The sequence below is a fragment of the Drosophila virilis genome, chromosome X (genome assembly GCF_030788295.1).
Source record: "Drosophila virilis strain 15010-1051.87 chromosome X, Dvir_AGI_RSII-ME, whole genome shotgun sequence".
NCBI classification, from domain to species: Eukaryota; Metazoa; Arthropoda; class Insecta; order Diptera; family Drosophilidae; genus Drosophila; species Drosophila virilis.
The window spans coordinates 7,330,273-7,344,170 of record NC_091543.1 but is presented as its reverse complement, the minus strand read 5'-3'; the positions used below and the strand labels follow the sequence as shown (position 1 = coordinate 7,344,170).

The window sequence follows — 13,898 nt, the reverse complement described above, 5'->3', positions numbered from 1 at the left end:
CTCATATATTCCCATAAGGGGATTCATTTATTTTATGAACTTCGGTAAATCAAGTCCTAGCGTGGAATGCAAAGTAAAGATCTGAAGCATTTCCTTCAAAAAAGGGTGTTTAAAGAGGTAGAAAGAAAAATATGCCAAAGAATCGCAGAAAAAGCATTTAAGAGACATCACTGAAGATACACCAAGTATATATATATTATAAATATATACTATATATATATATATAATATATAGAGATATTCTATCTATATAAAGAAGATGTCTATGGAAAGAATGGGAGGAATGTATAAATCAATTCAAAAATCAAACAAGTTTCTTGTGCAGAATATTTTGTTGATAAAGACTATATTTGGAATATGAACTTTCTCTCTATAGTTGACACCCAAAATAATTTGCAGGGAGACCTAACTACCTTATTACTAACTTAGCTAAGACTGTCTCCGTGTGGAGGCCTTGTACAGAGTATGCTTAATTAGCTTGCTTCCGAGTGCTGGTAATTGAAATATCTTAATAATTTTGACTGTCGCGGTTTCATTTAACTTATAAAAACCCGCCACGAAACTTTAAATTCGCGACTGTCTAACAATTTTGTGCACCTTTGGTCGCACCGAAAACCCGTTGGACTTGTTGTTCTTCTCATTAGTGTTCTCCATAGCGATTCTCGCCAGCTTTCAACTCGCATTTTATTGGCCCATTTACATTTGACGTAGCCAACTCATTCAGTTATTCAGCTCTTTAGGTCAGCTTGGGCCTCAAAGCCAATCGGACCTTATTAGGTCGGCCGCCTTCTCGCCGATCATAAAGGCCGCTGCATTCGTGTGGGCGGTGGGCGGGAGAGGGATGACACTGGTGTCGACCACGCGCAGTTTGCGCATGCCGTGCACCTTGAGCTCGGGGCTGACCACGGCGGTGGCATCACTCGCCGGACCCATGCGGCAGGTGGCCACCTGGTGGTGCAGCGTGTAGGACAAGGTGCGTATCGAGCAGCGCCAGTAATCGTCCGACCCGAACGGCTTGTCCTCACAGCCAGGCACGGGGCGATCCAGGATACGAGCGCCGATAGCCTGCAGAGCTGGCATCTGGGCGATGCGTATGGCCTCCTTGATGCCATCGAGCAGCTGCTCCACATCCTGTTCGGCCGAGAAATACTTGGGATCAATGCGTGGCCATTCGAGCGGGTTGCGATTGTGCAGCCAGAGCCGGCCCACAGACTGTGGCTTGAATTGCATGACGAGAAAGGTGAAGTGATCCTGCTGGTGCCTGGCCAGATGGCGATACATTTTCTCATAGATCTCACCCTTGAAATTGGCGCCCTTTGTGAGCGCCGTGCCCTCATCGCTGGCCAGGCTGCCGTCCACCTGAATAAGCTCAATGTCGGGTTGATTCTCGGGAGTTTGCGCCGTTGGCACTTTTATGAAGGTGAGCGTCTCCACGCCCCCGATGCTGGACAGCTGCGTGTCCGCGCGACCCAGCGTAAAGTCCTTCAGCGTGGACACCGACAAGCGCGAGCTGAACAGCGTCTGGCCCGTGGTGTTCGTCACAAAAGTGGGTCCGAAGTGGCACATGTGATCGTAGAGGAGCTTTCCCACCGGCAAGGCCTGGACCACTGGCACCCCGATGGCACGTAAATTATCTTCTGGTCCGATGCCTGAGAGCATCAGGAGCTGTGGCGAGTTGAAGGCGCCCGCCGATAAGATGACCTCCTTCCGTGCGCGCACCTGATAGTGACGACCTCCGTGTAGCAGCTCCACGCCGTAGGCGGACTTGGTGGCGTCATCAATGAGCACGCGAGTGACCCGGGCCATGGTTAGAATGTGCAGATTGTTGCGGCGCTGTCGAACGGGCTCAATGTAGGCCCGAAAGGCGCTGTGCCGGCGACCCTTCAGCGTGTTGGCCTGCACGTAGGACACGCCTAGTTGTGACTCCCCATTGTAGTCGGTGCGCGGATGACCCGCCTGCTGGGCGGCACGGACATAGGCGTGCGCCAAGCGGCTGCGATACCGCACATCCTCCACGCTCAACGGACCGCTGTGGTTGTGGTACGGCGACTGCTCCAGGCCTAGGAGCTGGGCGGACTCGCTGCGCAGGAAGTAGGGGAGCACTTGGTCATAGCTCCAGCCGCGGTTGCCCCGCTCGGCCCAGGCATCAAAGTCGCGCCGATTGCCGCGATTGTAGATCATGAAATTAATGGAGCTGGTGCCACCCAGAACCTTGCCCCGGGGTAGGGCGCAACGGTTGCCGGGCATGCCGCGACAGGCGCGAGGCTGCGGCTGCGATTGGTAGTTCCAGTTGGAGGCGGTCAGTTGCAGGGCGGGCGCCAGCAGCGGCACCAAGTGCATTATGTTCTCCACGCCGCCTGCCTCGACTAAATAGACCTGCCAATTGGGATTCTCGGAGAGTCGTGCGGCCAGCGTGCAGCCAGCGGCACCGGCTCCGACCACAATGAAGTCATAATTGCCGCGGGGCACTGTTGAGGAATTTGTTTGAATTGGGCAGGCACTTAGATTCGGGTGGATATCACTTACGATCGCTGTAGATGGGCAGGCTGATCACATTGCCAAGTCCCAGTTGACGCAGCTGCTCCAGATTCGCCTGCTGCTGCTCTCTATTTCTTAGTGTCGTTTTCAGGGCCAAGGCAAGTGGCAGCAGCAGCATCAATAGCAATAGCTGCCACAGTGGAAACGGACGCCCGATCATTGTTGAATAACCGTACGCTTGGCCAATTCGCTGGCGACTGTGCCGGTGAAATTTGGTCTCTGGTCCATTTCAATGCTGTCTGCGCACAGTGCTGCAATTCCCATTTGAATTGCATGAATTTTCAAGTTACGCTGTAAATATATAATATATTTATTTGACTTCTACTTTTTGGAAAAGTTCTATCTCAAGCAAAGCTGTTGATTTTTACGTCCTCCTTGGTCACATTTCTCACTCTCTCTTTAGATCGGAATCTTTTTTTGAGTAGTTGATAAAATATTGTCACTTTATCTTAGGTTCTTAAAGTGTTTGATGCAGTCTTCTTTCTGCCACAGCAAATTTTTCTTCCTCTGCTGCTCTGACTTTAGGTAAGCTTATTATTACCTAGCATATATATATTTTGGCCACATTGATGCTACTTTATTTCATACCTGTTTAACTGGAGTATTGAATTTAGCATGGTCACGCAGCCTTTTTCAATAGCCTTTGTGCCACTGTGCAGCGTTGGCTTCTTCTTCATGGCTTCATTAGCGTGATGCTTGGCTCATCTTAGTTTTCATTTGGGCTCAACGCATTTTATTACCAACTGCCTATTAGCTTTTATTGTCTAGCCTGCTCCCTCTCTCTCTCTCCCTCTTTCTCTCTCTCTCTCTCTCCCTGTCTTTCCCTCTGTATCACTCGGTCGCTGACTGTTTCTCTGGTCGCCACCTTTCCCCTTGACTTGGCTTTTGTGCGTGGCTCATTGGGCCAGGCCTGTTGGCATTTTGACGGCTTCTTTTGCCAACAGCTTGCCCGGATTTCGCTATAGTTCTGGTTCTGCGTCAGTTTATTTGCTGCCCCGCTGTTATCTGCATAGCGGAAACTATAAACACTTGTTAGCTAACAACTGGAGAGTGCTTGACTCGTTGACTCCGACTCCGAATCCGACTCTGTCTTTGAATATTTAGCTTAGCTGGCTTTGTGCCAGGGGATTCGTTAGCTGTCAACCCCATAAGCAACCCCATTAGCGCGTGTTTTTTGCTTTTAAATTTTTATTATACCCTGTAGCCAGTGAACATGTTCCAAACAGGGGGTATATTGTGTGTGAAAGGCGATAGGTGACATTCTAACAGGGAGTTAGCTACAAAATATATCAGCTTGAGCAGTATTATTGGTCGAAAAGAATTATCTGTATAAACTCTTCGATATGTAATTCAATCCAATCTCGCATACAAAGAGCAGAACAGTCCATTATCCGCATGTCAATACATTTTCCTGATGAAAATGAGAGCTAAGTATACAAAACTTGGTATTTAGTAATAGATTGCAAATGTTCTACTTTTTGAAAGCTTCTGCTTTGGCATGTGCATACAATTGGATGCCATATTAATGACCTGCAAATCTGATAGAGACAAGACAATGAGCACCCGAGTTATTCAAACATAAGACAAAGGGAAGAAGCAGCACAGATAGTTTGTATAGGCGAAAGCTAGAATGTTTGAAAGGGTAGCTCGCCGATGTGTACAGGGTACCTGCTAGTCAGGCACTTTCGCGTAAAGTTCGGTGAGTTGTTTGATTTTATTTTATTTCGCTTTTACACATGACAAAGTTGAAAGAAAACATAATTACGAACCTCGAACGCATCATGCGCAATCAGGGCAGATTAAACGGGCATCAGACTGACAGCCACCCTATGCCAGGCCTTTGTTCAGTTGCAATAAACCACCCCACAGTGGAGGCTGTGCCATGGGACGCAGACACGATGCCTGCAAGCGCCTGTTTGTCCGATTTGTTCAGCATATTGAAAATAGGCATGCAATTGCGCCAAATTCCCCGGCAACCATTCGCAAATCTGGCAGGCAATCGCTGGATTCAGTCAAATCTGTCTGGCTGTCTGGCCAGTCGAGTCACCTGCATATGCCCAGCAGCACCTGCTGAACTGCTGGCCCTGGCAACGCCCACTCTGAATTCATGAATATTTGATGCTTTGATAATGAAAGTGCCGACTTTTTGGCAGGGGAAGAGTATGCTGAGAGGGCAAAAAGTCGAGATAACCACATCCGTACTCAAACTCCAGCGGAATAAATGAAATGGGGCGCGAAATAAGAGTTGCTCGGTGATGTATTCAACAAATGGAGAATACAAATATTATTAAAGTACTCTAAGCTTGACGTACAGAAATCACTCACAAAATTTAATTAATAAGATTCATTCGTTGGGTATACAATAATAATAATGATATAATGATATAAATAATAAATAAAACATATGCATATGTGCGAAAGCCAAATGACCCATTATGATGTATCTCTAAGAAAAACTCAACATTTATCGATTTTTCAATATTATTTAATATATATTGAATATTTAAAAATATGATGCACGCAAATATTATTTCACATTTGATGTCTGTAGCTCCTCACCGACATATAAAATTGATTCGGTTGATCAGAAAAATACATATTGGGTTCGTAGAAGCCTCTGCCAGTTACACACATACATTTGCCCATAGCCATTGCACCCATTTATGTATACATTTTCAATGGATACAGGGTTTATATTTATAAGAACTTATTTCGATTAATTTGGAGCATTTGCAGAGCTTAAAGCTGCGCCTTAAAAGCTGCGTTCACTAAGAGTTTTGTTTTCCCCCAAAACCAAAATTTGTTGCATACTTTCAAGCGCCGCACACGATGTGCTTAAACTTGTTTTGATAAACACACATCTCGCATTATCGATCTAACAAAATTGTGTTGAATACTCGCATTTTAAAATAAAGTCAAGGTGAAGGCAGAACATAAACTACCTACCCTGAGGACGGCAAGTAGAAATAAAACAAACTCAATAATTAACACGAATTTGGCAATTAGACACGATAATATGATGCCTAGCTAAAATTGGAAGCAATTCATTTGTTTAGCGATATAAGGACTGGAAAATACCCTGTAGACGGAATTAAAATAACATTTCTTGTGTTTTATGTGCCAGACATGAGCACAATGCATTTGGGTTCTAAGCTAATATAAAAATGGAAAATATTAACATAATAAGATGATTTTAAAGCTCGACAAAATTAGCTCAGATCTCTTGGAGATGAAAATAACAGATGCGAGCCCAACTTTATGATACACTTTATAACACGTTTTATGTGCGAACAGGGTATTCAAATGGAACTCAAATGGAATATGTGATTGCCGCTTGCATATTATTTCCGCAACAATAAAAGTCGAGAAACAGCATTTAACAAATCTGAAAAAAAAAAGAGTCTAAACAAAAAGGCGGCATTTGATTTGGGCGAAGTCGCAGACTTCATGGCTTTCAATTTAATGGTTTTGTTAGCGTTTGTTGTTGTTGCTGTTCTTGATTAGCATGAAAATTGGCGAAAAGGCAGGTGAGCAACAATGAAACCAATGAGAACAAATGTGACAATAAGTTATAGAAGAAGCAGATGCACAAGAAATAAGTTATAAGATATAGATAGAAATGAAGAAGCAGAAATATATAGAAGAACAAATGGCGTATGAATGTTTGTAAATACGGATAAATGTCTCGAAAGAGGCGGATTTAAAGAAGCAAATATAGATACAGATACAGATACAGATACAGATACAGATACAGATACAGATACAGATACAGATACAGATACAGATACATATACAGATATAGATACAGATACAGATACAGATGAATTAAAGATATAGATAGAGATACTATGGAATATTTGTATACAGATGCATTTTCATGTATATATGTAGATAAATATTTGTATAAATATTCCCATACCAATATTAATAATTATATATGCGGATACAAATATTCACAGCTGCAGATAGAGTTGAGGTGTTATAAAATAGAGTTCAATGTCAATGTCAAAAGAGCTCGTGCCGGCCTGTTCGAAAAGTCCAAAGTCACTCCGAGATGTTTGGCGGAACGAATTGACCTGTTGCTAAGGGGTGGGGAGGGTTTGGGGGTAAGCCAAGAACCAGTTGAGAATTGTTATAAGTTTCTTAAAATATTTATTGTTGTCTTAGGAGCTAGCTTAGATTAAAATCAGTTCATTATGTAGGACAGATAGAGATTGAATGCGGGCAAGATCTAACTAAAGCCCCGTTCGGCGTCTAAAATATTCCGGATCCAGCGAAGGTTCAGGGACGGGATCTATCGCAGCTAACTGGAACTTGTGGAACGGAGCTCAAACCTGATGTGAAACTAAACCTAAACTAGAGCATGCTGACTGCACTGGGATTTATTTGATATAGCCATAATCCTGCTTGATCATATCGGCGGCCTTCTCGGCGATCATAAAGACGGGTCCGTTCGGATGGCCGGACATGATCTCGGGCATGATGCTGGCATCTGCGACACGCAAATTGCGTATGCCATGGACACGCAGGCGGGCATCCACAACCGCCGCCCGATCCGATTTGGGTCCCATCTTGGTGGTGCCCGAATAATGGTAAATGGTGAAGGTAAAGTGGCGCACATAGCAGGCCCAGTAGGCCCAGCTCTTGTAGGGATGCTGCTTGCAGGTGGGTATCTTGCGCTCCCACAGCTTGCCATCGATGGCCTTCATGCCCCGCTGCTCCATCAGGCTGATAGCCTTCAGGAGGCCACGCACCGAGATGTCCACGTCGTACGGATGGGCAAAGTAGTTGGCATGTATCAGCGGATACTTGAAGGGATCGCTGCTCTTGAGCATGATGCGACCGCGACTCTTGGGCCGCAAAATCATGGGGAAAATCATAAAGGCATTTAGCGCCTTGTCCTCAATCTCGGCGAACAGCGAATCGTAGATGGACTTCTTAAGGCCAAAGGCGCGTGATATGGCTGGATTGGATGACATGGAACCGCCCACCAAGAACAACTCAATATCCGGCCAGCCATCCTCGTCGCGTTCATGATCCAAATCCCAGAAGGCAATCGCCTCACAGCCGCCGGGCGAACCATACGGACCCTCTCTGCGATTGAACCGGGTCAGCCAGGTGGGATCGGCAAAGTCTTCGAATTTCAGTGAAGTTGCGTTAGTTGTAAAGGTCACAGCCGGCGCCGTATGATCCTGGAGGTTGTAGCCAACGGCCAGATCCGCAATCGGCTTGATGCCTACCTCGCGCAAATGTTTGGCCGGACCGACGCCTGACAGCATCAGCAGCTGGGGCGTGTTGATGGCGCCCGCCGAGACAATCACCTCCTTGCGAGCGAGCACCTTCTGCATGCGTCCGTCGGTCTGGACCATGATGCCATAGGCGGTCTTTGTCTGCGGATCGATGAGCACCTTGGTGACCAGCGCCCTCTTCTTCACATGCAGATTTTGACGTTTGCCCTTGAGGGGATAGAGGTAGGCGCGATTGGAGCTCCAGCGTGTCGAGTTGCGTGTGGTGGTGTGCAGAAAGGCGACGCCATTCTGAATGCGTCCATTATAATCGCGATATTTCAGGCCGTCCTGTTGGGCGGCATCGACAAAGGCCTCCGATATCTTGGAGCGCCAGTTCACATAGCTAATTTTCACCGGTCCGTCGCGTCCCACAAAGTCCTCCTCTGCATCTGGAACGCTGCTGCCCTCGTATTTCTTAAAGTATGGCAGCACATCCTTCCAGCTCCAGCCGGGATTGCCTAGCGCCTCCCATCGATCATAGTCACGGCGATTGCCGCGCGTGTACATCATGTAATTGAGCACGGAGCTGCCGCCCATCACCTTGCCGCGCGGCCAATTGCAGCGATTGTTGTTCATTGCCAGGCAGGCGTGATCCGAGGGCTGGGTGCGATACTTCCAGTTCATTTCGCCCAGCTGCAGAAAGTGCGCCACTATGGGCACATCCATGACCAGACGCTCCGGTCCGCCTGCCTCCAGCAGTAGCACCTTCCATTTTGGATTCTCAGAGAGACGCGCGGCCAGAGCACAGCCCGCTGTACCGGCGCCCACCACAATAAAATCATATTCGCTTTCCATTTCAATGGTATTATCATAGTTCTCCAGCTCGACATCCGATTGGCCGCGTCGCAGGAAATTGATCGTCTCGAACAGCACATTCTCGCTCTGGGCGGCGATCAGAGCTAGGCTGGCGAGCATTAGCCCCACGAATAGCTGGCATTGATACACTTTAGCCATGTTCTTAGCACTTCACTTGAGGTTGCACAAAAAAAAAAAAAAAACTGTTTTTCTATATATGTGTTCAAATCGTTCTTTGGATAGTTTCTTAGACGTTCTTTTGAGTACGGACTGTGCGCGCATGCGTGGCCCGTGCCGTTAGTTCGTCTTGCCCAATCGGACTCGTAACTGGTAATGCTGGCAATCGCTCTGGCCAAGTTCAATTTAATATTAAATATAAGCGCTGCCGTCTCGGCCGAATCGTGTTTGCGAATCTTTTCGGCAGCGCGCTCGATCGGCAGCGCGATCGTTGTTCACGTTAACGATTACTGCCAAGAATCTTCAGAGCGGCAAACAGCAGCAGCAGCAGCAACAGCAGCAGCATTCGCATGACTGTGGACACGTTCACAAAGCCAAATTGAAAGCGAAATTTGAGCGAACGCACTGACATTGACTTGAGCTGATCGTTCACACGATCACAGCCCCAGAGCATATTGACCAAATTGCGGAAGCTACGCAAAATCGTCTGCAGCTTGCAGGGCAACCTAAGGGCAATCTCGAGGGTCCAATTTTGACATCCATTTAAACGGCGATTTTCGATTTATTGTCTGGCCCGAAGATCAAATCAGATCGATTGCCCATGCTCTCAATGCGGAAGGGCCCACCATACGCGCACAGCCCATTTTTTTGTTTTTTGTTTTTTTCTTTCTTTTAATATTCCATTTAGCAACAATATGTCAACCCATTGGGTAGCAACGCATAAATTGTCTGCAACGATCGCGTTGGTTGATCGACAAGAGCACAGTCAAGTTCACCTATAGGTTGTTTTCTGCTCCGCAGAAGTTTTGTAATTAATTTAATTCATACTGCGCTTACGGAAAACAGTTGGTCGATCGAAAAGAACAAGGGCAAAATCATTTAACAGGCAATTTGATTTTAGAAGCATCGACTTTGTCAACCCATTGGCTAGAAGCTCTTAAATTCTTACAGAGGAGATCTTTTGCCTGCAGTTCCTGTTGAAGACTTTTAAGACATTTGATTTGAATAAAACCACGGCAAGCAGCAGAAATTTGAGACCAGAAGACTCATGTGATCTTCAAAGGAGTCGCTACGCACGGGGAAATATATGAAACAGTCAAAATCCTGGAATGGCAAGATCATCGCCAAGATCTACACGAAATAAATATAAGAATATATCAGAAGACTTTTAGCAAATATTTATGACTCAGGATATGGTACACAATGAATGACTTATGATCTAAGTAGAACCAAGTGGGCTGTGTTTTATTCCATGGAACCAATAAAAAGACGGAAGATCCCAAAAATCGCTGGCTTGATCACATGCATGATCCTCACATATAACTGTCACCAATTATGATTGGAAAGAAATGGAAGAGCAGACAAAAAATGTCCAGAACGATCGCTGGGTGAGCGGCAAGATCCTCGCCAAGATCAGTAATGCGATCCATTTTCTATTCACTTGTGGGTGGAAGAAATTCAGGCATCACTTTTGCTAGCTATAGTTGTGATCCTCCTTGATCATATCGGCGGCCTTCTCGGCTATTAAAAAGACCGGCCCATTGGGATGACCCGCAACCAAATAGGGCATAATGCTGGCATCCGCTACGCGCAAATTTCGAATACCATGGACGCGTAGGCGCGCGTCGACCACGGCGCTGGGATCGCTGCGTGGCCCCATTTTGGCCGTGCCGGAATAGTGATAGATCGTGAAGGTGAAGTGACGCGCATGACACGCCCAGTAGGCGCGGGTCTGACGTCCGAGATGACGGCATGCGGGCAGCTGCGTCTCCAGCACACGTGCATTGATCGCCTTGAAGGCGGGCTGATCCATCAGGCTGACCGCCTGCTCGATGCCGCGCACCGTTATGTTCAGATCATACGGATGCGCAAAATAGTTGGCATCGATCAGTGGATGTTGCTGAGGATTGCGACTCTTGAGTCGAATGCGCCCGCGACTCTTGGCGCGCAGTATCATTGGCAAGATCATGAAGGAGTCCTGCTTGCTGTTCTCCAATCCGCCAAAGATAGTCTCATAGATGTCCGCCCTGACGCCGAATGCCAGCCGCAGTGCTGGATTCAGATGTAGGCTGCTGCCTGCCATGAACAGCTCCATGTCTGCCCAGCCTTTGGCACGCGCATCATCGTCCAGTCCGTAGAAGGAAATGGCCTCCACGCCGCCTGGATTGCGCAGGGGTCCTTCGTCTCGCAGATAGCCGCCCACTGCATCCGTGTTCAGAATGTTGCGTATTCTCAGCGAGCTGGCGTTGCACACAAAGGTCACTGCTGGCGCCACATGATCCTGCAGATTGTAGCCCACGGCCAGATCAGCAATTGGCTTGATGCCTACCTCGCGCAAATGCTTGGCGGGACCGAGGCCCGAGAGCATCAGCAGCTGGGGCGTGTTAATGGCGCCCGCCGAGACAATCACCTCCTTGCGAGCGAGCACCTTCTGCATGCGTCCAGCGGTCTGGACCATGATGCCATAGGCGGTCTTTGTCTGCGGATCGATGAGCACCTTGGTGACCAGCGATCTCTTCTTTATGTGCAGGTTGGGCCGTTGGCCCTTGATTGGGTAGAGGTAGGCGCGATTGGAGCTCCAACGCGTGCCATTGTGGACCGTGGCCTGCAGATAGGAGACGCCCAGCTGAGATGCGCCATTGTAGTCGCCGTGCGGCAGGCCCGCCTGCTTTGAGGCCTCCACAAAGGCTGCGGCAATAGGGGTCCGAAATAGGGAGTAGCTGATGCTGACCGGTCCCTGGCGGCCGGGTCGCGACTGGCCCGTGTCCGCGTCGGGTATATGCGAGCCCTCGTATTTGCGAAAATAGGGCAGCAGCTCGTCATAGCCCCAGCCAGGATTTCCCAGTGCCTTCCAGCGATCATAGTCATGGCGATTGCCGCGCGTGTACATCATGTAGTTGAGGACGGAGCTGCCGCCCATCACCTTGCCGCGCGGCCAATTGCAGCGATTGTTGTTCATCGCCAGGCAATAGCTGTTGGAGGCCTGTGGCCGATATTTCCAGTTCATCTCGCCCAGCTGCAGATAGTGTGCCACAATGGGCATGTCCATGGCATAGCTCTCCGGTCCGCCCGCCTCCAGCAGCAGCACCTTCCATTTGGGATTCTCGGAGAGACGCGCGGCCAGAGCACAGCCGGCGGTGCCGGCGCCCACCACAATAAAGTCATATTCAGTGAGCAGCTGGTCGCGTTCGTCAAGGGCCTCGAGATCCATTTGATTTTGGCCACGTCGCAGCAGCTCCAAGGCATCGGCCAGGGCATTGCCATAGTAGCTTTGGGCCACTGCAGCAGAGATCAGGCACAGTGGCCACAGCATGAGTAGTTGCATGCCCATCCGGAGAGTTGAGCTGACAGCGAGCAACTGAATCAACAATTAGTTCGGGAATAGAATCCATTAGAAGAAAGGAAATTCAATACTCGTTAATCACATTTATATCCGAGCTGATGTTTTAATTACATTGAACAGCTACTGGCATCGGGCCTTGCGGAGGGCAGCTCGAGCTCGGGTTAGAGTCTCACATTGCGATTCGTGAGGCAATGTAAGCAGCAATTATTCAATATGCATATGCACTTAGCTGCGATTAAGAGCATGATTAATGAAGAGAAAACACCCTTAACAATATACCTATGATATTGTTGCCAAACGCCTAACTAGGGTCAGACCCCAATTGCCTACCAAACTGAAACTTGATTCTTGATTGACATTTCGCCTTTCATATTATTAAGTATTTTCGATTGGGCCCGTTAGTAGATAATGTTCATCTGTTGGCCTGCCTTATGTTCTTTCCGATTGAGAAATTTAAATGATTTTACACATATTTGCCGGGATAATTCTTGATTCTTGCATAAATTTCTGTGCAAATTTTATTGTGCCTAGAACTTTCGAAATACGTATTTGATAGTATCGAGGGTAGTCGGTTATTTATTGCAAAAACATGAATGCAATAGAAAATAATGCGATAATTCGTTCTCCCACCTTAATTTACACTTAAAATAAAAAAAAAAAATAATTACAGACGATAGGTGGAAAGATACTCTGGTAAACAGAATGAAATTAGAATAATCTTAAATATAATACAAAACAATAGATAAATAATAAGCTATTAAAAATGTCATCCAGTTGCATTAGCTAAAAAAAAGTTTAGATTAAAGACGAACATTTGCAAGTGTAATTAATTATACAGAATGCAACCAGTTCGAACGAAGAAATATAATTCAAAGATCAAAACACATGATCGAAAATAATTCTTTAGCAAACGAGCAAATTAAGACAGACAGATGTAAACACCGACAGAAGTCAAATATAAAGAGTATAATGAATTCCATTAGAGCAGAGAGCAGGTAGTTACAACAGGTCTCAATAAGAGCTTAATGCCTGGCTTTAGCAATAGGAAATCGCAGATAAGTTCGAGTGAACCCCAGGAACAGACAGCAATATCTGTGAAAGAAACTAATTAGATAGAATTACAACCAAATGGAAGAAATTCAACTGTCGTGTTAGCTTAACTTGAATGCATAGTAATAACAGAGATAGAGAGGGAACATGGCAAACGCTCTAACCGATTATAGTATTTAAAGATACGTTAAGAGATTCTGTAAGTTCGTTGTAAATTCGAGTGACCTGTAGGATCAGAGAGCAAGATCTGTAGAAGAAAATAATTGGATAGAATTGCAAGCAAATGGAGGAAACTCAAATGTCGAGTCGGATTAACTGAAATGCATACTATTAGCAGAGATAGAGAGGGAACATAGCAATAGCTATACAGGGTATAGCAAATCGAGTATATTATATTAAGATACGTCAAGAGAAAACCATTTCCGGATCACTGTAATTTCGAGTGACCCCTAGGACCAGAGAGCAAGCTCTGTAGAAGAAACCTATTAAATAGAATTGAATGTATACAACTCAAATGTCTTTCAGGTTTAACTGAATTGCGTAATATTACCAGAGTTAGAGAGGAAACATATCGAACGATCTGAACGAGTATATTATTTTTAGATAAGCTAAGGGAAAACCATCCGCACGATCGTCTGAAGCTCAGTCGTACTGGCTAGCAGTAGCATCAGTAGATCGCTTTGCAAATTCGAAATTGCAAATTCAAAA

The 13,898-nt window shown here is 46.5% G+C and overlaps 4 protein-coding genes across 9 annotated transcripts in view; 1 reads left to right on the top strand and 3 right to left on the bottom strand.

Annotated features, from left to right (window-relative positions):
- Flo2 (flotillin-2) overlaps positions 1-13,898 on the top strand; it is a 121,312-nt gene that overhangs the window by 6,904 nt on the left and 100,510 nt on the right. The gene's annotated exons all lie outside the window — the stretch shown is intronic.
- Positions 281-2,828, bottom strand: LOC6633765 (glucose dehydrogenase [FAD, quinone]). The gene is made up of 2 exons (XM_002056915.4): positions 2,526-2,828; positions 281-2,467 (listed from the first exon to the last, which is right to left on the bottom strand). Exons 1-2 carry the CDS (start codon positions 2,695-2,697, stop codon positions 753-755), a joined length of 1,887 nt encoding a protein of 628 aa, XP_002056951.3. The 5' UTR covers positions 2,698-2,828; the 3' UTR covers positions 281-752.
- LOC6633764 (glucose dehydrogenase [FAD, quinone]) lies at positions 6,671-8,960 on the bottom strand. The gene has a single exon (XM_002056914.4). It carries the CDS (start codon positions 8,777-8,779, stop codon positions 6,920-6,922), a length of 1,860 nt encoding a protein of 619 aa, XP_002056950.3. The 5' UTR covers positions 8,780-8,960; the 3' UTR covers positions 6,671-6,919.
- On the bottom strand, positions 9,955-12,161 carry LOC6633763 (glucose dehydrogenase [FAD, quinone]). Its single transcript, XM_002056913.4, has one exon. The coding sequence runs from the start codon at positions 12,126-12,128 to the stop codon at positions 10,272-10,274; it is 1,857 nt and encodes a 618-aa protein (XP_002056949.1). The 5' UTR covers positions 12,129-12,161; the 3' UTR covers positions 9,955-10,271.

Coding starts and splice junctions, on each gene's coding strand:
- LOC6633764 (XM_002056914.4), bottom strand. CDS start 8,779: ATGGCTAAAGTGTATCAATGCCAGCTATTCGTGGGGCTAATGCTCGCC.
- LOC6633763 (XM_002056913.4), bottom strand. CDS start 12,128: ATGGGCATGCAACTACTCATGCTGTGGCCACTGTGCCTGATCTCTGCT.
- LOC6633765 (XM_002056915.4), bottom strand. CDS start 2,697: ATGATCGGGCGTCCGTTTCCACTGTGGCAGCTATTGCTATTGATGCTG. Junction 2,468..2,525: donor CCTGCCCATCTACAGCGATC/GTAAGTGATATC, acceptor ATTCCTCAACAG/TGCCCCGCGGCAATTATGAC.